Source organism: Eleutherodactylus coqui, chromosome 1 (genome assembly GCF_035609145.1).
Source record: "Eleutherodactylus coqui strain aEleCoq1 chromosome 1, aEleCoq1.hap1, whole genome shotgun sequence".
In the NCBI taxonomy this organism is placed as follows: Eukaryota; Metazoa; Chordata; class Amphibia; order Anura; family Eleutherodactylidae; genus Eleutherodactylus; species Eleutherodactylus coqui.
This window is the reverse complement of record NC_089837.1, coordinates 311972878-311999454: the sequence shown is the minus strand read 5'-3', so window position 1 is coordinate 311999454 and position 26577 is coordinate 311972878. Positions and strand designations below refer to the sequence as shown.

At 40.2% G+C, this 26577-nt stretch overlaps 1 protein-coding gene across 6 annotated transcripts in view; it reads left to right on the top strand.

Annotated features, from left to right (window-relative positions):
• THRAP3 (thyroid hormone receptor associated protein 3) overlaps positions 1-26024 on the top strand; it is a 71704-nt gene extending 45680 nt beyond the window's left edge. For 3 of the 6 annotated variants that reach the window (XM_066574964.1, XM_066574965.1, XM_066574966.1), the window contains 9 exons: positions 1750-2607; positions 5626-6252; positions 7273-7445; positions 10648-10759; positions 10898-10982; positions 17314-17492; positions 18630-18831; positions 23370-23513; positions 25296-26024. In XM_066574964.1, coding sequence (XP_066431061.1) covers positions 1750-2607; positions 5626-6252; positions 7273-7445; positions 10648-10759; positions 10898-10982; positions 17314-17492; positions 18630-18831; positions 23370-23513; positions 25296-25511 — 2596 coding nt within the window. In that variant the 3' untranslated portion in view covers positions 25512-26024. Of the gene's footprint in view, positions 1-1749; positions 2608-5625; positions 6253-7272; positions 7446-10647; positions 10760-10897; positions 10983-17313; positions 17493-18629; positions 18832-23369; positions 23514-25190 lie in introns of all 6 variants that reach the window. The other 3 variants (XM_066574968.1, XM_066574967.1, XM_066574969.1) reach the window with 3 other exon arrangements.
• The last annotated feature ends 553 nt before the right edge of the window (positions 26025-26577 follow it).

Sequence of the window (26577 nt, the reverse complement as noted above, 5' to 3'; positions counted from 1 at the left end):
TTTGAAAAGGAATACCTTGTCAACAGACCCAGAATCAAAAACTGCTCACTCAGTCAGACTTTGGAGGCCTGAGGGGTCCTGGAACATGGTCTAGGACAGAGAATGGAGCAGGCACTTATAGGGGTCAACAGAATCTTCTGCCAACATCTCCATTGTCATGATATGACTAACACCCTGCACCCATCCCACAAATTTTTTTTTTTACATTTTCTTTTTTTACTGCACCACACTTGGTAGTCTGTGAGACAAAAGAAAAAGCTCTGTCCCACTTTTTGTCCAAAATGGATACTAGCGGCTCCCTTTCCCCAGGACTGCTGGTAACTGGGTCGCCTCGCAGAAGCACTTGCCAATAAGAGTTGAGATTCATGAAAGGGTATGGAGCTGGGACTGAGGACCCCAGAAAGTCTCTCAAAGCTCGTGTGTCGTAGAGAAATGAAAGGTGCGCAAGTGAGATGGAACAAATGACAGGAGTTACCAATATTGGAACCAAGACGGAGCTGTTTGGGATATCTGCATGCAGAGCAGAAAGGGAGGGCAGGGAAACACCCTGAACCACCTGGCAGATCCTTACATCGTCATCAGCCTTCCAACCAAGAAACATGCATATGTGGAGGCCAGGGTGAAAAGTGAGGTTGTTAGAGTGGGGATTATGATCCATTTTTTGTAGAAATCCCTTGTCCTCTTATTAGCCCATCCCATATACGAAGCACCTCAAATGAGAAGAGTCTCTTGATAGATCATGGTGTTTATCTCTAAGGGAAATCCCAGACAGGATATGAAGATGCAACCATGACAAATCCCTTTCCAAATCCACCTACTGCTTCATACCTCTATAGAAGTGCCAATCAACCATGCCGGTCAAACTCTGGCAGTATGGTACAGGCGGAGTTGGGAATTTCACATCCATCAGAGGCTTTAGAATGGAACAAGATGCAAAAACTGAGTCTACTAGGCCTCCTGCCCCAGGCAAAATTCATAAAGGCCTTCTAAGGACAGTTAAAAGAAAGTAGTAGAGGTCTGGATGGGAAGAGTTTGAAACATATAAAAAATCCCAGGGATGATATTCATTTTGAGCATGTTGAAGGGGACAAATCAGGATAATTACTTTCAATTGTAAGTGGTTAAAGAAGTAATTAGTTTTCCAGGAGAGAAAGGTACTTTTAGTTTATACACTTGAGAAGAATCAGAAGGGATGCAAACCCCTAAGTATATGAGGAAGAAGGCTTGCCAGTTGAAAGGGACTTAATGGGATAGGTCTTCCACTTTTACAGATAGGGTAACGTTAAGGGCCTCTTGCTTCAACCTTAAAATTGCTCTGGTGCCCAAATCTAGCGAATTTAATTGGGAAACCTATCCACAGATAATCCATGTACAAGGATGTTTTCTACTGATTGCTTAAGATAATTTAAGTTAAAACACTGATGGCCAATCCACAGGATAGGTCATGCACAACATAGCGGGTGACAGCTAGCCCAGTAATGGCCAGACTCCGATCAGGTATTGATGACCAATCCTGTGTACTTTCCGCTTTGCTCTTGCGAGAGAGAAATTTATGTGGCACGCCGCAAACAGTCGTGTGCATCCAGCCTAATGTGAATTTAATGTAAACTAATGTAGTTTGCCAAAAGGCTAGAAAAAGTTTAAAACTTTTGTGTATACAGTATATGTACATAAATACAATATATTTTGATACAGTATAGTTGGGTCTTCCAATTCTTTATTTTAACTATCTTTTTCTTCTATCCCCAGTTCTCGATCACGCTCAAGGTCTTACTCACCTGGGTATAATAGAGAGCGCAACCACCCAAGAGTTTACCAAAATCGTGATTTCCGTGGTCACAACAGAGGCTATCGGAGACCATACTATTTCCGAGGGCGTGGTAGAGGCTTTTATCCACGAGGTCAACATAATCGAGGTGGATATGTAAACTACCGCCCCAACTGGCAAAATTATAACCGCCAACCATATAGTCCTCGCAGGGCCCGATCTCGTTCACGGTCTCCAAAGAGGAGATCAGTGTCTCCTAGATCCAGGAGCCATTCAAGAAATTCAGACAAGTCGTCATCTGATCGCTCTCGGAGATCTTCATCTTCCAGGTCTTCCTCCAATCACAGCAGAGTGGAGACTAAACGTAAATCAAAAAAGGATAAGAAGAGTCATTCAAAGGATCAACGGTCCTCTGCTCAGGCAACAGATGATGACTCAAAGGAACAGTCTGCATCAGGAGGAGCGGATCCTAGTAGCAAAGAAGGGAACAAAGCCTGGCAGGATATGGAAACTTACGATGAAAGCCCTGCACCTCAACATAGTCCTTCGGAACGCACACCAACACTTAAAAGCTCTGTGCAGTCAGTTGTGGTTAGACGCTGCTCTCCTAGGCCCAGTCCTGCGCAGAAGCCTAGTCCACCATCACCCACAGTTTTACAGAGCAGTGCTACTTTTAGGGTATCTTCTCGTCAAAGCCCCTTTGAGCATAGCTTGAGTCCACCAAGGAAGAGTCCTTTGACCAAGAGCCCGCCCTCGATGAGTTCACTATATGGCAATAGTCAAAAAGAAGAGGGCAGAAGTGGAGAGCTGACTGCACCAGTGGGAACTGGATATAAGAGGTATATTTTGCTTTTATGTTATTCATTTTCATGCCTTTCCATATTTATTGATCGATGTAACTTCAATGCTTATAACTTTTTTTTTTTCCTTCTCTATTTTGAACAGGAATGTTTATGTAGTGCTTTTCAAACTTTTAATCTACTTTGTTTTCCATTATACTTTGAACGTTACAGAACATGCCATTTCAGCCAGTGGTTGTCTAAATGCATTGAGATACAAATTATACAAATTCTGCTTCCTATTCTTAAACCTCTTATTTTTACTGTGAAGCATACTTTAGGGAACTTCTGAAGAGTTCCATGGAAAGCCAAAGAGTACATTATCCTTTTTTAAAAGTGCAGCATTTTTAAATTTTTTTTTACAATGTGTTCCTATGAGCAACTTATGCCGCTGTGTGCCTATACATTTGGCAAATTTTGGGAGTAAACATCCAACAGAAGGTAAAATAAAGCAAGTGGTCTCAACAACTGATGTCCTATCAAAAACAAATTGACTGTTTACCAGTGTGACAAAGTGACAGCTGATCATCTATTTCTGAGAAGGCAATTTAAAATTGACAACCAATATGGTTGCACTTCTTGCTGTGAGTTTTGCACAGATGGATGCCACGGCAAGACTGAAAATTTCCAGTGCAGTATATTGGTGTAAAACAAACATTATTAACAAGCTATGGCTATTGCTCTAACATTTTGATTTCTTTTTTTTGGATGGCAGTCGACATCCCAATGATATTGTCTAGGAATGGCATTGGTAACGTCTTTACACTACTTTTCTGATCTGTCAACACGTATAGTTTGTAGGGAGGTACCTTACCATAAGCTAATGTCACACATGCTGGATCTTCAGCAGAAAATTCAGATCTGCAAATGCCTTCCCAGATTTTGGTGCAGAAATGCTGCAGATTTGCAACAGGTTTCATCCTCTGGATTGCACTGATTGAAATCTGTGCTGAAAATATACATTGCTGTGGATTTTCACCATGAACTTCGCTTCTTCAAATGCATAGATTGACTTGCTGTGGATTTCAAATCTGCAGTGCAGGTCAATTTATGCAGTGGACTTTCTCAGTGTGTGGGTATGGCACTTTTAAAACTCCATCTACTATGTTAGTACCATAAATCTTGTAGCTAATTCTGTGACCTTTGTTAGCATAACCTTTAAGCCGGTTTCAGATGAGTATATTACGGCAGTATTTCTGTGTCCGTAACAAGAACGTGTTTGCTGACCAGTAAGGCCGAGGCCTTCATCTATATTATGGACTCATAAGTGTGTCTGTAATACGCTTATGTGAAACCAGCCGCAGGGTGGTTTGACCTATGGCATTTTGATGCCACTCAGGAAGCAAGAAATAGGAAGTAGATTAAAATAAGATGTAGAATCTTTCTTATAGTTCCCTTTCCTTTTACTTTCCACCCTTTGCTCTGGTTTTAAGCACTGCACCAAAATGGCATGTATGGCATGTGTGAGACCACCCTTGTAATCAAGTACAGACTGTAACCCAAGTATTTTGTTTCCCATTTCGGTAGTTTTCAGCTTTCTCTTCTTACAAAAGGAAATCCTGTATTATTAACCAATGAATTTTGGGGGGTCCCAATTACAACAATCAGTCCTAAAACAGCATTTGTGGAGGCGCAGTTGAACGTTTGGGCTTGAAGCCACTTTTACACAAAGTAATAAATGTCTCCCCTGTAATACGCTTGTTTTTTATATATCTATATTTTTGTTTGTATGTTCACAGTGTGCAGACAATTTTTATATCCTCTAGGAAACTTTCATCATTGTTGAAGTATTTTTTTGCCTGTTGAGGCATTACATTATGGTGTATGTTCTTTATAAGAGAAACGATCCGAAGCAGAGGAACAAAAATATCACGGTCTTAGAATTGAGACCAAATAACCTAATCAAATATAAAAGTTTTTCAAAATGCTGAGCTACTCAGTTCAGGCTGGTACAATGACTGCAGTAGTTGGGATAAAAGCATAAACTCTCTTAAGAGCCAGAGATAAGTTTTTAGGACGAGCCGTGGTAAGTATCTGATTTTGATTGCATTCAGATAGGGTTCACGTGAATTTCCATTCTCATGTAATCATAAAGCAGCAGTTTTACTAAATACATACCACTAAAAGAAAAATGCATCTCTGCTTCTGGCAGCATGAGGGGAACTACTGTATATTCTTCAGTACCAACTGATACCCTTATGGAATATATACTGGACTGAATTGTACTGACCTTACCAATGACTTGATTTGATACATGTGTCATGTAAAAGTAGAACTGCAGCTTTCGTTGTGCCATGAAACTGTCTTCATATGTCACTACTACTGCCAGGCCACTTTTATTCTGTGAGGAGTTAACTTCAAGTGGTAGTTTTGTAATGTACCACCACGTTTAGGGTGCATTCACATGGCTGCATATTTCGGTCCGTGATTAGGCCGCGTATTCATGGGCTGAAATGTGTTGTTGCCCTGCGGTTTGCTGCCTATTGACAGCCTTTTTACGTGCATGCAAGAAACCTCACGAAAATCCATTGATTTCCTGAAGTAGCGGATACGCAGGTTTTCTGCATATTTCCAACATTTACGCACGCCCATTGATTTCAGTGGGCTGTTACAGTGCATAATACACACCAAGATAGGACATACAGCTTCTTTATTTTTTTCCACGCAACAAAAAGTCACATAAAAATACGTAGCTGTGAATGAACCCATTGAAATCAATGAGCTCTGTTCACTGCGCATTACGCGCCTAATAGGATTTGTATTTAGGCTCGTGAATGAGCACTTGCGCCTTTCCAGCTGTGTGCTTTTGTCAAGTTTGTTGTCATCATGGGGGGCCATAAACATCACCCTGAATCTCAATGACTGTTGGCTCCAGGGCCTGTGTTCCAGTGTTTTTTCTGTCCATATTTCCTTTAAAGTTTCTCAAAGGAGTATTGTACCTACATTGTGCATAATACCAGAGTTATTAGGGCGGTGACTAGGTGGTATTCGTATATTCATTTTCTGTTCATCCCAAAGGTTCATGGAGGAGCAGAAAAATAAGGCCTCAGAAATGGAGAAGGAAAACGGAAAGGAAAAGCTGTCTAATTTGGAGAAAATGAGAGAACGTAGCAGCCCTACTGACTTCGCTATGAGTGAGCTGGAGAGGGCTTATAGAAAGAGCATGTCCCCAAAACGTTATAAAATGCGAGAGGAATTGGAGAAATTGAAATTGGCTGAATTACGATATGCAAAAGAGGAAGCGGAACTAGACAAAAAGGGTCGAGCAAGGAAAGACTCTGATAGTGATTCCAAGAGTCAAGATCCATATGATCCAGCTAAATGGGAAGAATTGTCTTTCATCCCAAGCACTAAGGAAAAACGCAAAAAGTCGGATGATGTGGACGATGACCTTTATCCAGAAAAATCCAAGAAAGAGGAGAAGGCATCTAAGTCTAAAGGGTTTTTACCTGAAAAAAATTTTAGAGTTACAAGTTTCAAGGCATCAAAAGAACGGAGCGAGTCTCCTCCATCTAGGAAGTCCTCGGAGAGCAGGGAGAAGCTGTTATCCAAGGAGGACCTGTCTTTTTCCAAATCAAATTTCTCTGTTAGCAGAGAGATGGGTCCTAGTGTCCGTTTGGATTCCTTTGATGAGGAACTTGCACGGTGAGTTCGGGACTTTTTTAAAATTTTTCTTTTTACAATGGGTCTCATTTTTGAAAACTTTTTAATAGGAAAATGGGTCTTGTTGCCCATAGCAACCAATCACAGTCCATCTTTTATCTTATTGGAAGAGTTTATTCCCAAACCCTACCTAATATTTTTATTTTACAACTGAGTACCTCAAAAAAAAAATTTGACTCTCTGACCTATTAAACAAAACAAAGACGGGAAAAAAAAAACCTATGCCGCTGCTGCTAAAAGCCGATGACTTTTGGAAAAGAGCCATCAGGCACTTCTGGGTCTTTTTTGCCTTCTGGCACCTACTGCGGCATCAGAGTCTTGGAACGAGAGATCTCAATGGTAAGATCTCCCATTTTGATTAGAAGAGCGCTGTTTACTGCTTTATTAAAGCCGTGATTAATGCTACTAATTCATTAATGCTTTATTAACGCAGTAATGGTGCTTTTAAAAAAATCAGAACATGAGCTCTCACAATCAATGACAGGGAGTCCAGGGAAGTGCCTGGTTGACTTTCCTGTAAGTTGCCGGTTTCAAGCAGCAGAAAGGGATGTGTTTTGTTTTGTTTTTTTCCCCTTATTTTTTTTCTTTTATTTGAATGATGGGTTAGGTGATGGGTCCTCCTCAAAGAGTGAAGGTTGGTAGTGGGAGCGAGGCCAGGTTTTATGTTTGTTAAGGTAAATGTTTTACGTTGAGTGGCACCATCATGCATTATCGTGAATGTTGTTACAGATAACTTATATACATTTTGTTCTGTAATTATCGTGCTTTTAAATATAAATGACAATACAGCAGAGAAATTTGCAGTTGCTCAGTCTGAGTGTATTCACGGATGCTTTACGTATTTTTAAAAAAAAGATATAATTGTATATTATTTACAGAAAAAAAGTGAAATAACTTCCCTGTGACGGTCTACATGCTATACAGATCATTTTCATTACTGCAAAACAATTTTATGTTTTTTTTAAAAAGCTACTTCTACTTTTTCTCCTTTCACAATTGCAGGCCTAGTGGAGTAATGGCACATGAGCGGAAACTGTCCCGTGACCTTGTTCACAGCAACAAGAAAGATCAGGAGTTCAAGTCGATTTTCCAACACATTCAATCTGCGCAACCTCAGCGAAGCCCATCTGAACTCTTCGCCCAACACATTGTGACCATTGTGCATCATGTTAAAGGTAAACTAACTGAATGGCTCGGTCATGTCCTGCAGTATTAAGCAGCCATTCGGAGTACTGCAGGCTTGTCTCTTTGAGTGGATGGGAGATCATAGAATCATAGAGTTTGAAGGGACCTCCAGGAACATCTGGTCCAACCCCCTGCTCAATGTAGGATCACTAAATCATCCCAGACAGATATTTGTCCAGCCTTTGTTTGAACACTTCCATTGAAGGAGAACTCGCCACCTCCCATGGTAACCTGTTCCACTCATTGATTACCCTCGCTGTCAGAAAGTTTTTCTTTTCTAATATCTAATCTGTGTCTCCTCCCTTTCAGTTTCATCCCATTGCTTCTAGTCTTTCCTTGTACAAATGAGAATAGGGCTGATCCCTCTGCACTGTGACAGCCCTTCAGATATTTGTAGACAGCTATTAAGTCTCCTCTCAGCCTTCTTTTTTGCAAGCTAAACATTCCCAGATCCTTTAACCGTTCCTTATAGGACATGATCTGCAGACCGCTCACCATCTTGGTAACTCTTCTCTGAACTTGCTCCAGTTTCTCTGTCTTTTTTTAAAGTGGGGTGCCCAGAACTGGACACAGTATTCCAGATGAGGTCTGACTAAGGGAGAGTTGAGGGGGATAATTACCTCACGTGATCTAGACTCTATGCTTCTCTTAATACATCCCAGAATTGTGTTTGCCTTTTTGGCTGCTGCATCACATTGTTCACTCGTGTTCGGTCTATGATCTATTAGTATACCCAAGTCTTTTTCACATGTGCTGCTGCTTAGCCCAATTATTCCCATTCTGTATGTGCTTTCCTCATTTTTCTTGCCCACATATAGGACTTTGCATTTCTCCTTGTTAAGTACCGTTCTGTTAGTCGCTGCCCACTGTGCAAGCTTTTCTAGATCTTTTTGAATCCCTCTCTCTCTGTATCTGTATCTCTCTCTCTCTGTATCTGTATCTCTCTCTCTCTCTGTATCTGTATCTCTCTCTCTGTATCTGTATCTCTCTCTCTCTCTCTCTCTCTCTCTATCTCTCTATCTCTCTATCTGCATTTCCCTGATTAACACAGTCGGTGATTCTGTCATAGAAGGAAATAAGATTAGTCTGACATGACTTGTTTGTTACAAACCCATGCTGGCTCTGGTTAATTACTCCATTTTCATCCTAGTACCTGCACACATGCTGTTTAATAATTTGTTCAAAGATCTTTCCCGGTATAGAAATCAGGCTCACAGGCCTGTAGTTTCCTGGATCCACCTTCTTCCCTGTTTTGAAGATGGGGACATCATTTGCCCTTTTCCAATCTTCCGGAACTTCTCCTGTTCTCCAGGAATTTTCAAAGAGTATGGCGAGTGGTTCAGCAATTACCTCTGCTGCTTCCTTTAGTATCCTAGGATGTAATTCATCTGTACCTTGAGACTTGAATTCATTTAAGTTAGCTAAGTGTTCCCTCACCATCTGACTGCTTACAGATAACCTGCCCCCCCCTCCACACACACACACACACACACACACACACACACCCCATAGCGCAGGGATTTTCTGAGAAAATAAAACAGATACAAAATAGGAATTTAAAAGTTCGGCCTTCTCAACATCATTCTTAACCAATTCACCATTTTCATCTTGTAAGCATCCAATAGCATCTTTGACTTTTCTTTTGCTTTTGACATACCCCCAAAATCCTTTTTTATTCCTTTTGGCCTCTGTTGCAAGCATCAATTTATTAATAGCTTTAACCCTTTCCAATCCAATTTGTATCCTGGTTTTCCTAGGGGGCTTACTCTTTTTTGCCGGTACACAACGGCGCTATCTGCTGGCTAAAGCCAGTACTGCATAAGGTGTCACATTGGATAAGCTCCGACAGCAGAGAGGCTGGGAGTATACAGTAAGGGAACCCCGACGGACGTCTTCCAACATCGGAGCTGTACAGCCCTAAATCATAATGTCTTTAGACATCAGACAATGGATTGGAAAGGGTTAAGCTTTTCTGACACCTGCCCTACAGTTTCTGCAGACCACATTATATTCTTCTTTAGATATTCCCCCCCTCTTCAATTTGATAAACATATTTTTCTTTGTTTTTAACATGTGCGAGTTCTGTGTTAATCCATCCTGGTTTCTTTAAAGGCTTCCCATTCTTCCTTCTTTTAGGGATTGTTAACGATTGTGCTTTGAGAATCTCATTTCGCAATATTTCCCAACCTTCTTGAATATTTCTGTCCTTAAGAACATCCAGCCATTGGATTCTTCCTATCCTCTTTCTGAGTTCATTAAAATCTGCCTTTCTGAAATCCAACTTTGAAGTCTGAGTGTTCTCTGGTCTTCATCCCTTTTTTATCCAAAATGCAGGATGGCATGATCACTGCCTCCTAAGGTCCCAGCCACCCTTACTCCCTCAACTATTCCCACCCTGTTGGTAAGAATTAGGTCCAAGATAGCAGATCCACTAGTTTTCTCTTCCACTTTTTGAAGATGCCTGCACAAGTTAAAACTACATTTTTGATGGTTTGAAATGCAGTCTTGCTTCTACTTTTTGCTAAAAAAAAACAAGTCCAGCAGGCAAGAGTAGGATAAAGTCATTGCTTTATATTTTCCTTTCCTTTTGAAATACACTCTTGGCTTTGGCCTTTTAAGATTTTAAAAAAAATGTGATTTCCTCACTTGTCCAGCATTCTTGAATATAGGATTTGACAGATGATTTAATTGATCATATGAGCCCACATACTCTGATCTACACGGAATCTTATAAGAGCTTTTAATAAAAACTTAAGCTTTAGACTCCTTCAGGTGCAAGCCTACATTTGAGATTCATTTACTTCAAAGTGAAAGTTGCTGCAAAATAGCTCAAATAGACTAGCAAGAATTTTTTCATTTACCCAAGTATCAAGGAATATGTCATAAATGAATCCTGGTTAAAAACATAAGACTTGGCAGATGCACATAAAATTGCAGTTTCCCACCAGCAAGCCCTGTTGTTAAAATTGTAGTGCTTCTTGAATAGGTGGTGGAATTCTTGAAATAATATATGTTGCTAATCTAGTTGTATTGTACTACACTGATGTTTGAAATAATGTGATAAACTTTTCCATAAATGCGATGAATTTGGTGGTGTAGAATTACATGTGTATGCTGAAAATAGTGATTTTATGGTTTTCACACTTGCATATTTTGTCCCTCAAGTGACACCTTTTCTACCTTTCTTCACAGAGCACCACTTTGGTCCCTCAACAATGACACTGAGTGAACGCTTCTCTTCTTACTTAAAAAAGACAAAAGAACAGGAACCTTCAAAAACTCGAAAGAGTCCAGAAATTCACAGGTATCACTTATTCAATGAGTGAGTTATGTTGCACCTCTTTGTATAGATACTCAACTTTCACTAGAGTGTCATGTTCAGCATCTATATCTTACCTATATATATATTTTATTTTATCTTTTTCTTTTACATTTTGTACAGGAGAATTGACATTTCTCCTAGTGCTTTTAGAAAACATGGGATTTTGCACGAGGAAGCCAAACCAACAAAAGAAGGAAGCCACAAGGTAAAGACTGTCTATTTTTATGATTTTTCACCTAAAATAGCCTGCAATCTACTCGGTACTTTCTATCTTTAAGAAATGCTTCTGTCTTGCTCTCTACTTAAGTTTGTGTTTTTCTTTTAAGGATGTGAAATATGTCTAAAAAATGAACTGCAAAGTGTTAAATGTTTAATAAATCAAAATCTATATATCAACAACCTTTGTGAAGTGGTTTAGGATATGGTAAAAATGAAATCACTCCAAGGTCTATTGTGGTTGAACTTGAAAGACAGAGGAATTTTGGAACCAAAATCTCCAGTGATGAGCAAATGACCCTAATGTATTTTTGGGTTCTGCTTGTAAGTATTCCACTCTATTGTATATCAGACACATTTTGTTAATAACAGCCAGTTGCATGCCCTGAACAGTGGAAATTCCACCCACTCATTGGTAGAATTCTGGTGTCCGTTACCTTTAAATGGACTGTGTTGCTGTGACACTGACCCTGCATTACATCTGCCAAGTATGAATTCATATCATATAGGTAAGGGTGCTCTTTCCAGCAGATTACATAAACCTAAATATTGGGTTACTAAACAAATGGGAACAGCGCAATGCGAATGACATCTACCTTTTCTTAAAAAAGGAAAAAACTAAAAGGTTGACCTATTCTGTGATAATCCTGTTTTAGTATTCTAAAGGCAAACTGCTGTCAGAAGATTAAATGTTGCTAAAGTCACGTGTTTGTTAAACCTATTTTAACCTTTTTTTCTTTTTAAATGCCTGTATATAACTTTCCTGTCCTATACAATCTTGTTGTGTGCACACCGGCCATTGATCCTCAGTTGGCTAAGTCAGCATCTCCAGTTCATGAAAGATCACTTCTGAGTAGTCCTCTTGTAGTTCTTTCATGATTATCACAACCATGATTATACTGAAATGTAACACCATTATTATAAGGGTAGCATCCCACGCTACAGTAAACTGCGCAAGGCAGAAGCCCAATCTATGACAGCTAATGGCCAGAAGATTTTGCTGCTAATAAAGGCCATAGTCCGCAAGGGGAATATTTTGCCATGTGTGGTTACTTAAGTGTAGGACTCTGTCCTGAAGCTTAAGGCAGATAACAAGAACACATCGTTAACAAAAAGGTGATGTAGCACAGCTTACCTCTTCCCGTTTCCTCCTTGCACAGCACTTATAGGAACATGGCCCCAAAGTTTCACCGTATGAGTCAGTGAGTAATTTTGTTAGGGTGGCTCTGTAGCAACTATATAATGGCTGTCACAGTAATTACATAAGGAAATTTAGGGGGTGGGCAATCGGAAAGTAAAAACGCTATATGGCGTAGAAGGTTCCAGGCTAAAAGATTTATTGGGCACCTTGAAAAATTTTGGCACCAAATACAATGTTTAGTAGCCAACATAAAGAGAAAATGAAGAAGTTCAAATCTCAAGCTGCCACTGTCTAATTGTATGTATGACTAGACCAGTGTTTTCCAAACTCCAGTCCTCACAGACCGCCAACAGGTCATGTTTTCAGGATAGCTTATAGAGAGAAAACCTGCAGCAATGTCTGAGGCACCGACAATAATTGCATCACCTGTGCAACACTGAGGAAATCCTGGAAACATGACCTGTTGGATCGTGAGGACTGGAGTTGGGAAACACTGGACTAGACCATCGATTAGTGTTCTGGGAAGGAAATACAGATTGGACAAACCGTATATATATAAAAAAAAATGCCGCTTCATATTATTACACACAGATATTTATGTTATCAGGGCGGGACATTATATACATCTTGCTAGAATCAAATCGCCACATGAATAAAAATAAATTAGCAACCGTTTTTCGCTGCCTAGAGCTTCTATGTAAAGAGATGATGTCTAATGTTAAATAGAATATTTAACACTTTCCTGGAAAATGAAACTTTACGTCATGTGAAGAGGAACTTTCTGTATCTTGACACAGTTTTGCTGTAGGGATAGGGCAGGCATTGCTCCTGTGCCATACACACGGCCTGTGAATATCAGATTACATACCCTGTTGCAATCCGTTAACAGTGATCCTGGCTTTTTGTTCCATGGGATAGCAGTAATTGTATCCGAGTCCTTTTACATGAACCAATGTTCTGTGTTAGAGGAGTGCTTATCAACAAGATTAGTGCTAGTTTATCAGACGTTTTAGACAGCTGGTTCAGACTGTTAGGGGGTGAATGATTGTTACTATGATCGATCTTCCTTTTAGAGCTGTTCTTTGTCAGCCACACAACCACCCATTTACACAGGGTGATGTGCAGTTTATCAATGAGCTTTTCTATCCTTGCGTAAAGAATACGATTAGCCAATTAATGAGCATTTGCTCGTCCATTGGCTCATCTCTTTTGTTGTTTCACACAGCCCAACAGAGGTTTAGGCCGATGTTCTTGGCCAGTAGTTGTGCTGTGTAATAAGGCCGGTAAGCAGTTTAATAGCAGGAGGATGCTCCATTTGTTACCCTGTTGGATCCCCTGCAATATGATTGCCATCCTGTCTTCACCAGAGATCAACTGGGGTCCCGAATAGTGGACCTCTTTTGATAAACTATTGCTCACCTCTGCTGAGGACAGGTCATCATCAGTAGTTTAAGCTGAAAAATCCTTTTAACACAGGCTTCTGTGTCTTCCATGTGTATTCAGATATTGGGCCCTCCCAGTAAATCATTGGCAGGTAGCCAGACACAGTCTGGTCCCTTAGTAGAACAAAAAAATAAATACAGTTCTCCCTTATTTCATGATGACACATTGTGTTTTTGTTTTTTTTAAGTTAAATTTCTGTTTAGACCATTTTATAGGGGGGGAAAAGTTGCGGAATTGATGTGCTTTTCTCATTAAATCGACCATCCGGTCTCAGGACACACATTTTGTCCTGGGACCGGAGAAAGCAGTTATACTACCTACTGCTGGTCTCCTGTACTGATGCCCCTCTGATCCTCCTGGTTCTGGATCCTGTTTTCAGCCATCCAATATGGCTGATGTAATCTCCAGACTATATAATCCCCCATTGGTAGTGTTAGGCCATCAATGCAGTAAGCCTGCTCTTTGATAGTCACGTGATCAGTGCTAGCCAATCAGAGAGCAGTGCACAGTGTTCATTATGTAGCTAGAAAATTGCAGTGGCTATCCTAGACAGCTGAAAATAGGATCCTGAAGCCATGCATTGGAAGGATGGCTAGGAACTGTTTCAGGTAATTTAACCATTCTCCTCCTTTGGTCCCAAGACAGAAATTTATACTGGAAGTGCTGGGTTGCTTTAACATCTTAGTTACCGCCGAAGCGCCTTTTGACAGTCTCTATCGGTAGTCTATCTATGAAGAGAGATTGTGCTGCCCCCTCTGAGGACTAAGAAAAAAAAGTAAAAATAAGAACAAAATTTTACTAATTAAAAAAAAAAGTAATAAAAGTTGAAAGTAACAACCCTTTCACCATATTTGTAATAAAAGAATCTAAATAATAAAACAAAAATACACATTTAGTATTGCTACGTATGTAAAAGTGTGATCTATCAAAGTAACACATTATTTAGCCCTCATGATTAATGTCGTCAGTAAAATAAAGAACGTAAAAAAATGCGCTTTTGTGGTCACCCTGTCTCCAAGAGAAAATGCAATAAGAAGCGAGCAAAAAGTTGTATGTATTCCAAAATAGTACCAACGTAAACTACAGAACGTCCCGGAAAAAAAGAGCCCTCACACAATTATGTTGCCGGAAAAATAAAAAAAGCTATTGCGCGCAAAAGATGGTGACAGAAAATGATTTAAAAAGTTAAACATCTTTGAAAAAATTACAAGTAGTACAGCAAATTAAAAAAAAAAACTATATAAGTTTGGTATCGTAGTAAGCGTACTGACCCATAGAATAAAGTTATCAGGTCATTTTTATTGCGGTCTGTGCGCCATAAAAATAAGATGAACTGAAAGATGGCAGAATTTCATTTTTTTCCCCATTTCTCTCCACTTAAAATTTTTAAAAGTTTTTTTCAGTACATTATACGGTACATTAAATAGCACCATTAAAAAATACAACTCGTCCCGCAAAAAACAAGCTCTCATACAGCGACGTATATGGATAAATAAAGGAGTTATGATTTTTTCAAAGAGGGGAGGGAAAATGGAAGAACGGACAAAAGCTCAGTCACTTAGGGGTTGTACCCTTCCTTCCCTGTGACATACATGTACGTCGTGGGAGAGAAGAGGTTCCAATGAAATGTGCATGTACAGCATATGCGTGCCACTGGCTGAGGAGCTTAGCCCTCTCTGCCACAGGAATTAGATGTAACTGACAGCTGGAGTCCCGCTGTGACAGCCAGGACTAAAGATAACTTTGATTGTGGCTTGAAAGGGTTTAACAGACAGGTTTAGTGTTCTCCTTTGCAGTGGGGAGGTGTGAAAGTGGAGAGATCTGGGGAAAAAAATTAATATTATTGTAAATTTACCGACCCACAGGGAAAATGATTGTTTTTACAGTAGAGATGAAAATCCCCCAAAAAGTAAATTAAAATCTGATCAATGACTTCTGTGGCACAAAATGGTGGCACTGAAAATAACATGTCCCTCAAGAAACAGAACCTTGTGTGACTGTCAGCAGCCTCTTAAGGATCAATGTGTTTATAATACCCCAAGATACCTAAAATAGGTGGGGATTATGGACATATTCTGTGACCAGCTGTCAGGTACAAACACCATTATGATGTAGAAGTCGGTGCCTGACAATTTGCTGTGATTACCGCTCTAGTCACAGACATTTGTGTGCCGTACACCACAGCAGCATGCTGACCACTCCATGTAGCTCTCATGTTCCTTTCTCATCAACAATCCGGGTAAGCCACATCCCAGGTTTCATGCCTAGGGAACTTGCAGTCCTTCTGCTGCCTCTATACATTTGAGGCAAGAGGACACTCCCTGCCCACCACTCTTTCCATAATCTGAGCCATGGCAGCAGTGTGTGTGTTATACCCAGCAGGAAGTGCCATGCCAGTGTGTGGGCACCATTGAATTGTCTGTGTCTCTGCAGCCAAGGGACTCTGGTGGTACACGCTGCATGCACTGGATTGGATGATATATTTCATGTCATCACTGACTATTTTGGGTGTTACCTGGAATCCTAGTATTCAGTTGTAATTGGTAAAGATACAATGTATATTATGTTGCGTTATACTTTTAAGTAGATGGCTAGATCTATTTTTATTGCTAGTAAAGAGGAAAGAAACATTTTTGCGTCCATTTTTTTAACCTTGTATTGAATAAAAGTTGGTAGCCGTTTTTGTTAAAACGTGTAAGTGATAAATTACATCGCTATTTTTCCTTAAGCTGGCCGCACCCTTGAAATATTTTTGTTAATTCTTTCAGCTGTGCGTGCTTTACTTTAATGGGGGGACCCCTTTTAGCTGTGGCTTATTTCTCACTGGAAAAAAAGGATCTCATAGGTTAAAATCCAGCATGGCTGATCCCTCTTTCCCCGGACACCTGTTGCGGCAGAGTAGGGCGGCCCATTGAAGTTTGCTGGTTTTACATACTTTTTATTGTACGTGCTTGATCAGCTTAAAGGGGTGGTACTGGAATTTTTAAGTTGTTCCCTTTTTATAGGGGATAACTCGCTGATCCTTTCTCCCCGTCTCCCTCACTGTGGGGTTGCTGCAACCCCCGCAGTAAGGACAAGCCTCAATGGAGTCCTGTTGCACACCGATCAGCAAGTTTAGGTGCTAACTTGAAATTCTTATACATTTTTTGGAACTTAAGTGTATTGTATTTTTTCATTGGACTAATTTCGAACAGTGTGATACTTTTTGTAGCAATTTTACGGTAATAAGACAAAAAATCCACAATGTTAAAGCAAGTGACTTGCCACCGAAAAAAGATTTATTTAAAATTAAAGGTTTTCTTGTATTGCCTCACATGATTCTCCCTTTTAAGGGTTGTTTTTTTATTGGGGGGAAGAAGTAGAAAACAAAATTGCACAAGCTGCTCTAGACTTGGCTGTACTTTGTGTGTGTGTGCGCATTTAAAACAGCATCACATTTTTTCTGTTTAGAAGTTTGGCCACGTATATCCTTTATGTAACTGAAAGTACATTCTAATCACAGTTGTTTGTTAATGATGTGTTCTACATTTTATTTATTTACAAATAAAAAATTCCTCAGTATTTTTCAGTAAGTTAGTGGAGGTTAGTGTGAAGAAAACTGCTGTGTAGAGTTCAGCAATATATGTGTCATTGGGATTCAGACTTCTTAATGCTACAAAACTAAAAGGAAAAAACATGAGTCTTATATTTTTGTTTTATCAAAGGTTTAGCTTAACCTGTTTCTGTGTTACTCTAGGGAGAGGGGAAATACAGAGAGGAGCCCTCAGATCTGCGGCAGGACATTGAGCGCCGCAAAAAACATAAGGACAAGCGTGACCATTCCCGTGACTCTGGGGATTCCAGAGATTCCAGTCGTTCCAGGGAGAGGTCACCTGAGAAACCAGAGAAGCCCAGGAAGTCCTCCAAAAAACACAAGTATGTGTATGGTCTTTCAAGCTAAATGTTACATTAATATGGATGTTATAAAGTTTGAGCCATTAGTCATTAAAAGTTTGAGGAGGAACTTGGTATTTTTAACTACTGCTCACGTTATCACTCACATGTACTTTGCGGGAAGGATACCTTTAATGCATTTCACACAAGCAGATTTGTTAAATGCTGCATGTATAACGCAAGGTTTTACCACTGTGTGAGCCAGCGGTGAGCAGGCATATCGCTGCCATGCACAGTCTGACTTGTTTGGGGAAAAAAAACCTCTATCGATTAGCAACATTGTGTATAAACACCACACATACGCAAATTGTGTATGTACAGCGTTTTATTATGCGCCCATAAAGAGCAATAGGGCTGTATCGGTAAAATATAATACACACATAAAAAAAGAACGCAGAATGTTTTACGCAATAAAAAAACCCAAAACACTAGTATGAGTGGGTCAATGAAAAATCAATGTACTTACATTGACTCCATTCACCGCGTATTATGCAGTTGCACTCGTGTGAGCCTGCCCATACAGTTGCCTTGCAGCACTAATGTCCTGAGCTAGAAGAAAACCCTTTCAGTCCTGCAAACAAGGTAGTTCAAGATGCTTTTGTCATGTCCCTGTCAACTCCAGCATTGCCATGGCTAAATGGGAAATCTTAACAGCTCTGGGCTTAATAAAGACCCTGAGAGGACTGCCTGTATTCCTGTGCCTTTTACAGAAACTACTTTTAGGCATTGCCCCAATCTTGTTTAGACTTTTTGGCATGCGGTGGTGTTGGTGCAGGCATAGCTTCTCTGCCTGCACAGTCTCAGTGACATAACTGTACCTTATGGTACTGATAGCACAGAGCATCATGTACAATTATATCGTTGTTTGTAAGCTGGTTTAAGTTTTCCCTTCTGCTTCTTTATAGGACAGGAAAAATACATGAAAATGTTAGTGGTCTGCTTTTATAGGGTGTGGATGGACCTTAAAAAAACAAAAAAAAAAAACTTGAAAAAGCATAAAAGAACTGCAAAAACAAACTTTGTAGAAGTAACCTAATTATATACAAATCTTGAAACCGTTTTTGCTTTGTTTTATTTTATTTTTTTCCCTCTTCTTCCCTCATCCTTAATACCCAATAGGAAGCATAGGAAAGTGCGTGAGCGTTCCCGCTCCTCCTCCTCCTCTTCACATTCCTCCCATTCTATGCGAGCTGCAGGCACAGATGAATTCCCTCCTGAGAATGAAGACAGAGATGAAAATTCCTCAAACTTTGAAAAGGCACGCTTGGGAAACAAGGATTACCAAGGAAGCAGTGACAGAGGAAGAGCTCGGGGAACTTTTGTAAGTTACTCTTGTATCTCTGGTAGCAAAGTTTTAGTGGATTTGTAAACAAAATTTTAGTTTAACATTGGTGCAGTGCTGGACTACTATTAAAAAATATTTGTTACATACTTTCATTTGTAAATGGAGGTAGACACTTTTTTTTTTTATTGTAGCGCGATAGTTTGCATAGTTCTTCGTCATACACAGTCCACCCTTACTTATGCCATGCCCAGCTGTGAATTTAGAGAGAAACGGCACAATGCAGTGGTCTAACATTAGATTCTATGGAATAATTTAATAGAAGTATTTACCTAAACATGCAGGAGGAGCTGACAGATCCTCTTTACAAATATTCTTGTTATAAGCCTTTTATGCAGTTTTGAAAATTGGACTTGATTAGAAGTAGTCTTTGAAAGTCTGGGTCATGAGCTTTTTAAGGGCTAATGCCCACGGCCGGATTTCTGCCGCGTTTTACACGGCAAAAATCCGCTACGTTGTCTCACAGAGATTAGGTTCTATTGAATCTAATAGCTCAATGTTCACAGTGTGGAATACCACCGTGGAATTCTGCAGCATGAAAGAAAACGTGGCATGCTTTATATCACGCTATACTTCCGCTGTAGCACCGCGGGCCACGTCATCTGGCACGTCACGCGCTGTACTGGGCATGCGTGCCGGCCTGCCAGGTGGGATGTGTACAGCGGGTCCGGAGTGGTGAGTATAGGGGTCTAGGGGGGCGCCGTGGTGGACTCCGCTGCAATATTCCAGCTGGCAGACTCAGTCACTGGCATGAGGCCTAAAGGCCTGCCAAAAGTTGTTTCCTAATGACATAGTAGTGTATAATAATAAAGTGTAAAGACGTGGTATCGTTTGGCATAGTGTTATGCAGGAGATCTTGTGTGTATTTTAATATCTACAGGAGACGTGTCTGCAAGAAAAATAGCGAATATGTAAATGTTAATGTAGATGTTGACTCAGATACACCCCAAAGTCTTGATGACAAGACCTGATAAAAAACCGAGCAGAACATGGCACATTACAAAAATGCATAAAACCTATGCATATTATAGATCGTTCAACTTAACACTTAAAATAAAATTATGCCTTTTGTGTAAATTTTTTTTATGGCAAACGCTGTGTTTAACTAGTTTCTGACTGCCCGTAGACTATAATGGTGACCCATGCCTTCTAATGAAGGGAGGTAAAACTTCTGGCCAATCCAAAGCACAGTGGGCCTCACTTACCAATCCTTTCAAAAAGAAAAGAAGAGCTGTGCTTTCATTTGTTTAAACTACTTAGAAAATTAAAGCTGCACGGTAATTGGTTGCTTAGAGCAACAGACAGTTTTTTTTCCTCCTTAGACTATTTTAATAGTGGGCCCAATAGTGAAATTGCTTTTTAAGCATTGCTCCATACAAAAGAAATTCATATAAATTTAAAATGAGGCCTAAATAAATTACAGCTCATCCCATTAAGATGGGCTTAAAAAGCTCCACAGCCTTAAAAGAAAGTCTGTCACAAGAAAACAGCCCATAAACCACTGCCAGCATTGACACTATAGTCATATACTGGATCCTAACTACAAGCGTTAAGGCTGGGTGGCTAGGGAGCGCTCCCAATCTGTTTGACTCCATTCAGTTTAAACAGACAGTTGATTAGAAGTGAACGACTACATGCAGAAACTGAACGACTGAGCGATTCTCATCCAGTCATTCAGTCTATGCATGCATTTACACCGGACGACTGTAACACAGGGATTTGAAAAACTGAATGATGATCATCCCATGTAAAATGGCCTTTCCACAGCCCCCTTCCCTAGTCTAATTATTATCTGTAGCTCCAATGATTAGACAAGAAGATAGGCTAAGGAGGACCAAGAGATAGACAGCCCACTCCAGATCAAGCTACAAGACTATCCATTGAATAAATTGCAGTCCTCAAGGCATTATGTGGGTTTTCCAACTCCATGTAAATAAGGCTTAGATATTTTGGGGGCATTTTTTATTTAAATACATGTGTTTGGGCTGACAACCTTTTTTTTCTTATTTTATTTTATTGGGTTTGATTAAATATTTTGCACGGTTTGGATTCTGCAGTTTCTACAGCTTTTACAGTATGTAGTAACTGCGGAGTGACTTTCTATAGAAGATTCATCAGTGAAGTTGGACTGAAGGCTTTAGGTGCTTTTAGACTATTCAGAAAATCATTCAAACAAGCGAAAGTGAACAATAGTCGTTCGGTCTGACCACAAGCCAACGACTAACGAGAATTGTTCACTTTTCATTCCTCCATTTTATACATGCATAAAATATCATTGGCTCATTCACTTTATCGTTTTGGTTTAAACCACGTTCGTTCAGTCTTTCATATTCACTAATACAGCAAATGTGACCATAATCTGCTCTTCTAGAAGGATCTTTTTAGTTTTTTTTTTCCTCTCGTGGATGTTGTAAGCAGTTAATTTATGACCACATCAAACTTTATTATTCTTATGGCCATAAATCACCTGATAAGAGCTCTTAAGAGAAGAGAGATGAGTGAAAAGCTGACCATCCAGCTTCACTGATGGATTGCTTATTGAAATTTGCTCGGTGGTTATGGTATACAGTGATATGTAGAAGATGCAGAAGCCAAACTGAATTTGTTTCCAGCTGAAAATACTTTGCAAAAAAAATTACAAGCCCCTACAAGGTGCCGTGTTTTTTTTTTTTTTTTTTAACTACAAAATTCGGTATGCCGTTAAATCTTATGCATATAGGCAAATTATCAGGGTTGTGGTGTTATCAGATGAACGGTCTTGCCACCTGAGCCCTAAAAAGTGGTTCCACCCATGGCCTATAAAAAGGCTCTCAGAGGCTCCTTGTGTGCAGTGGGCCTCTTTTTCCGCTTGTGTTGTGTATGTTGAGCACGCCTCTACATTACAATCAGAGACTTCACCGAATTAACAATTTCAGAGGGGGCGCATTATTGGGATGCAAGAAGCTGGATGGTCGTTTCAATGATATGCTCGCCACCTGGGACGTTCTGACCAGACCTCTTTAAAACTGTTGGGACCAGTGGATGCGTGAGGACACCCACACAGCGCAACTGGGCCGAGGACATCCAGACAGACCACCAATAGAGAGGATCGTCTGACAAGCGCGAGCAGCTCCAACTATTTGTCTACAATCCAGAGACAGGTGGCACCATCGCTATAGGCCCCTGTGTTTCTTGGAACCATTTTTAGGCGCTTGGCTGAAGGACATTTTGGTCTCACAGCGCCCATTATATGTACTGCCTTTGAAACCCACCCACTGTTTCCTCCATTTCCTTGGTGTCATAAACTATAAAACTGGACTGCTACAGAGTGCAACCAAGTTATCTTCAGCAATGAATCCAGGTTTAGTTTGGGCACTGCTAATGGCTATGTTCGTGTTTGGAGCCCCAGGGGTGAGGACCTCAATTCTGCCTTTGCTGTGGAGCGGCACACTGACCCCTGCTGGTGTGATGGTCTAAGGGGCCCTTGGATATGACAGTTGGTCAGCCCTAGTAGTTGTACAAGCGACAATGACAGCTCAGTGATATGTTCAGGACATCCTGCAGCCACATGTGTTGTCTCTCATGGCGGCTTCCAAGAGGCATTGTCCACCATGATAATGCTCGGCCGCACACACAAGGGGGTCACAGGAATGTCTCCACAACATTGTCACACTTCCATTGCCTTCCTGGTCACCAGATTTATCACCAATAGAACATATATGGGACCATCTGGGAAGCTTGCATGATCATGGGGCTCAATTACAGCAAATGTAGACCGACATGCTGCAGAATACCATACAGAACTTGTATGCTTCCATGTCCACCCGTATCACATCTTGTATCGAAGCCAGAGGCGGTACAACAGGGTACTAGAGCCTCCCTTCAAGTGTTCAGTTTTCCACAATAAATTATTCTTTTGCTCTGATGTTGTGATCACTTACTTATATCAACATTACAATCACCCATAAAGTTTCATTCCATTCAACAACTCCTTCTAGGGGATGTTTTGTTTTTTTGACGAGTGTACATGTATCGTAATAAATAAAAATGCCCCAAAAGGTGTCCATAGCATTTAGTTACCGTAAGAGAGGCATTGAAACCCAAAGTAGGTTAGACACTTGTGAAAACCTTTTTCTATCCAATAACATTTCAGCGTATGGCAAGTATTGAAGGACATAGGATAGTTAGTTTGGTTTTTTACAGTTTTTTTAAACCTTACTTGGATAAAACTGAAACCCTCTGTTTAATGTTTGTCATTTCAAAACCCACCATGTCCTCCCAGAGAGCGGGTACTAAATTTGTTGATGTGCCCCAGTGTAGCTTACCATACAGCATGTGTAATCTACTGCAATAAATATTTTAATATTTTCAAGAGAAAAAAAAAATCGGTGGATACACGAAGAATTTTGAGGTTCTCTTTTATTGATTTTGATTACTTTAAACAGTCAAGATGAAAGTGGAGCAGTGGATGTTTTTAGGGAAGAAAAGTGAATTTTATTGAATCTGAATTATTATAACTTATATACCGGTCTCAACAGCAATACAGAGCAAGAGGTACAAGACCATGGAACAGGGGTGCTTTTTCAGGAAATAACAATAACAACAACAATGACTTCCAGAAACGCAACCGGGATGAAGAATGGGATCCCGAATACACCCCTAAAAGCAAAAAGTATTACTTGGTATGTATTGCGCTTTTTTTCCTCTGGTACCACTAATATAGTTTTTTCTTTGGCACATTTCCATGCTTGCTTGTGAGTGTAGGGAGAAACATAGTCCCATTTTATTTCTTTGCATGCTTACAACCCCGTCAATTCATGACTTCCCGAGGAGACTTAGTTATTTGACAGAATTATACATTTCTCACAGTTGGTCACTACCTTTTTAAGTTTTTGTCTAAAAGTACACTCATTGTCAAAAAAAATCAAGCTCCTGGAAGAAGTTGTTGAAATGGAATGAAACACTCTGTGTGATTTGTAAAGTTGATATAAGTTAGTGATTACAATATTAGAGCAAAAAGATAATTTATTGTGGAAAACTGACCCCTTGAAGGGAGGCTCTATTACCCTGTTGTAACGTCTCTAGCTTGGATGTAAGATATGATAAGGCCGGGCATGGAGGCTCTAGTACCCCATTGAGCAGCCCCTAGCTTGGATGTAAGATGTGATTAGGTCGGGCTTGGAGGCTCTAGTACCCTATTAGGCCACACCTAACTTGGATGTAAGATGTGATACGGGTGGGCATGAAGGCATACAGGCTCCTTATGGTATTCTGCAGCGTATCAGTCCACATTTGCTGTAACCCAGTCTTAGATGATGTAAACTCATAGGCTGTCAAAGTTGGCATTCCAGATGGTCCCATACATGTTCTATTGACGATAAATCTGGCGACCGGGCAGACCAGCGAAGTGTGGTAATCTTGTGACATCTTTGCTGAGTTCAACCGAGCATTATCCTGCTGAAAAATGCCTCTTTGAAGCCGCCATGAAAGACAACACGTGGCTGTAGGATGTCCTGAACAGATCACTGAGTTGTCATTGTCCCTCATACCACTACTAGGGGTGACCGACTGTCGTATGTGATGGCCCACCAGACCATCACACCAGTAACTGGGTCAGTGTGCCGCTCCACAGCAAAGATAGGATTGAGGTGCTCACCCCTAGGTCTCCAGACACAAACATGGCCGTTGTTGGTGCCCAAGCTAAAACTAGCTTAGCAGCTGAAGACAACCCGTTTCCACTCCGTAGCTGACTATCTTGCTTCTCGGATTCCAATAATGCTCCTCTTCTCAAGCTCTGTTAACTGGGCCAAATCTCTACAATTGTGTTAGAGATGTCAGAGGCATCTAGTGGTCAACAATTTCTAAGCAAGCCGAAAGAGAGGTCGCTGCAAAGGAGCCGTGAGAGCCTTTTTATATGCCATGAGTGGATGGCATATAAAAAGGTGGCATGACTGTTCATCTGATCACACCACAACTGTAGTGCTCTGAAAATCTACCTGAGATGTAACTGCTTGCTGAATTTCTTAGCAAAGCAACTTCATCCAGGTGCTTGATTTATTTCATTTTTTTGTCAGTGTATATACATATTGTGCATATATGTTTTGTGATGAATTACCAGTCACATGAGATATAGGGGAACATTTACAAAAGGCAGTGTGCCAGAATACTGGCATACAAAATCGCAAAATTTTGCAGAAAGATCTTGCGACTTTTCTTCCTTTTATGCCGGACTTAGTAAATTTCCCCCATACTGCCTAGATAATGTGTGCTTTTATTGTTTTGTTTTTTCCTTAAATATCATGGACACAAAATTCATGTTAAGGATGGTTACCATTTTATAGCAACGTGTTCATTTTCAGGTGCGGTGGTAAACTAAAGGAGAGTACAGTTTGTGGAGACGTCCATTCATTGCAGTGACTTTCAGTATCCAGGCCCCATCCTGATCCATTCTCATCTCTCTGCAGCACGACGACCGGGAAGGGGAAAACGAGGAAAAATGGGTGAATCGCGGGAGAGGCCGCGCCAGTTTCACTCGTGGAAGGGGGAGGTTCTTGTTTCGAAAACCAGGCACCAGCCCCAAATGGGCTCACGACAAGTTCAGCGGGGAGGAGGGAGAAATAGAGGAAGACGAGAGTGGAGCAGAAAATAAGGATGAGAAAGGCATCTTGTCACTGGATTAGACTCACTTAAGTTCCTGTTTATGGGGAGACTCTTTCCTACCATTTTATCATACTGTTTGTCCTGAAATGAAGACACTTTTTCCACTAACAGATTTTCTGTATCAAAAAAAATCTTTGATTTTATTTTACTTTCTATAATTCCTTTTTTTCCCTAAATCCACGTGTAAACTGTCATAAAGTATAATAGCAAAGGGACTACCACCTTCTTGGATATTGACATACTGCTGCCATCCACCATATTTGTGTATTTGATCTGATCAGAGTAAACGAACTTGACTTTGTGTGTAACTTCATTAAGTAAGCAATTATCGATATTTGTCATATTTTGATTTTCTTTTGCAGAATAGTTTTGATTTCCTTTTCTTTTTTTTTAATTTTAAATCTGTACCTGTTTTAAGATTTTACATAGTAATACCCGTTAGTAAAGCTGTGGTATTCTTTTTTGAAAATCTATCGGTCTTTTTCCTTGGGTAGGAAAAGGCATGCTGAATAAATGGTAAATGGGTACATAAACTGAGTATATTTTTGATTTTATTGTTTTTATTTGAGCCGTACCTGGTTTTCTTCAGTGCACCCCTACTTTGGAAAATCTTATTTCACAAAATGTCATTAAAGGAAGGCATAGGTGTTACAACATAGGAATCAGGAGTGACCTAGACTACCATGTGTTGCTGAAGGGATCGGTGTGCTTTGAAAGAGTAATTTGGGGGAAATCTACGAATAAACAAATTTGTTTTTTCATTATTATCTGGAGAATACAGGACTACCCATGTACGGATAAGACCCCATCAGATCACAGCATTGATCACTGTAATCAGATGAGGAACACAGCAAAACCTAGAAACGCTGGGTACGTCTGTAATGGTTTCAGATGCCACATACATCATTCATCTGATTTCATCAGCTTGGTATGAACGAAGCAACTGGATGAGGGTACACGCTGGGGAGGGGTGTATGAGAACAACAATAGTTAGCAGAACAGGTGAAAATGAAGTTAGAAAGGAAAAAAAAACTAGTAAAAATAATGAAATTGCACACAATGCAAAGGTGACCAGTTTGCTCAAGT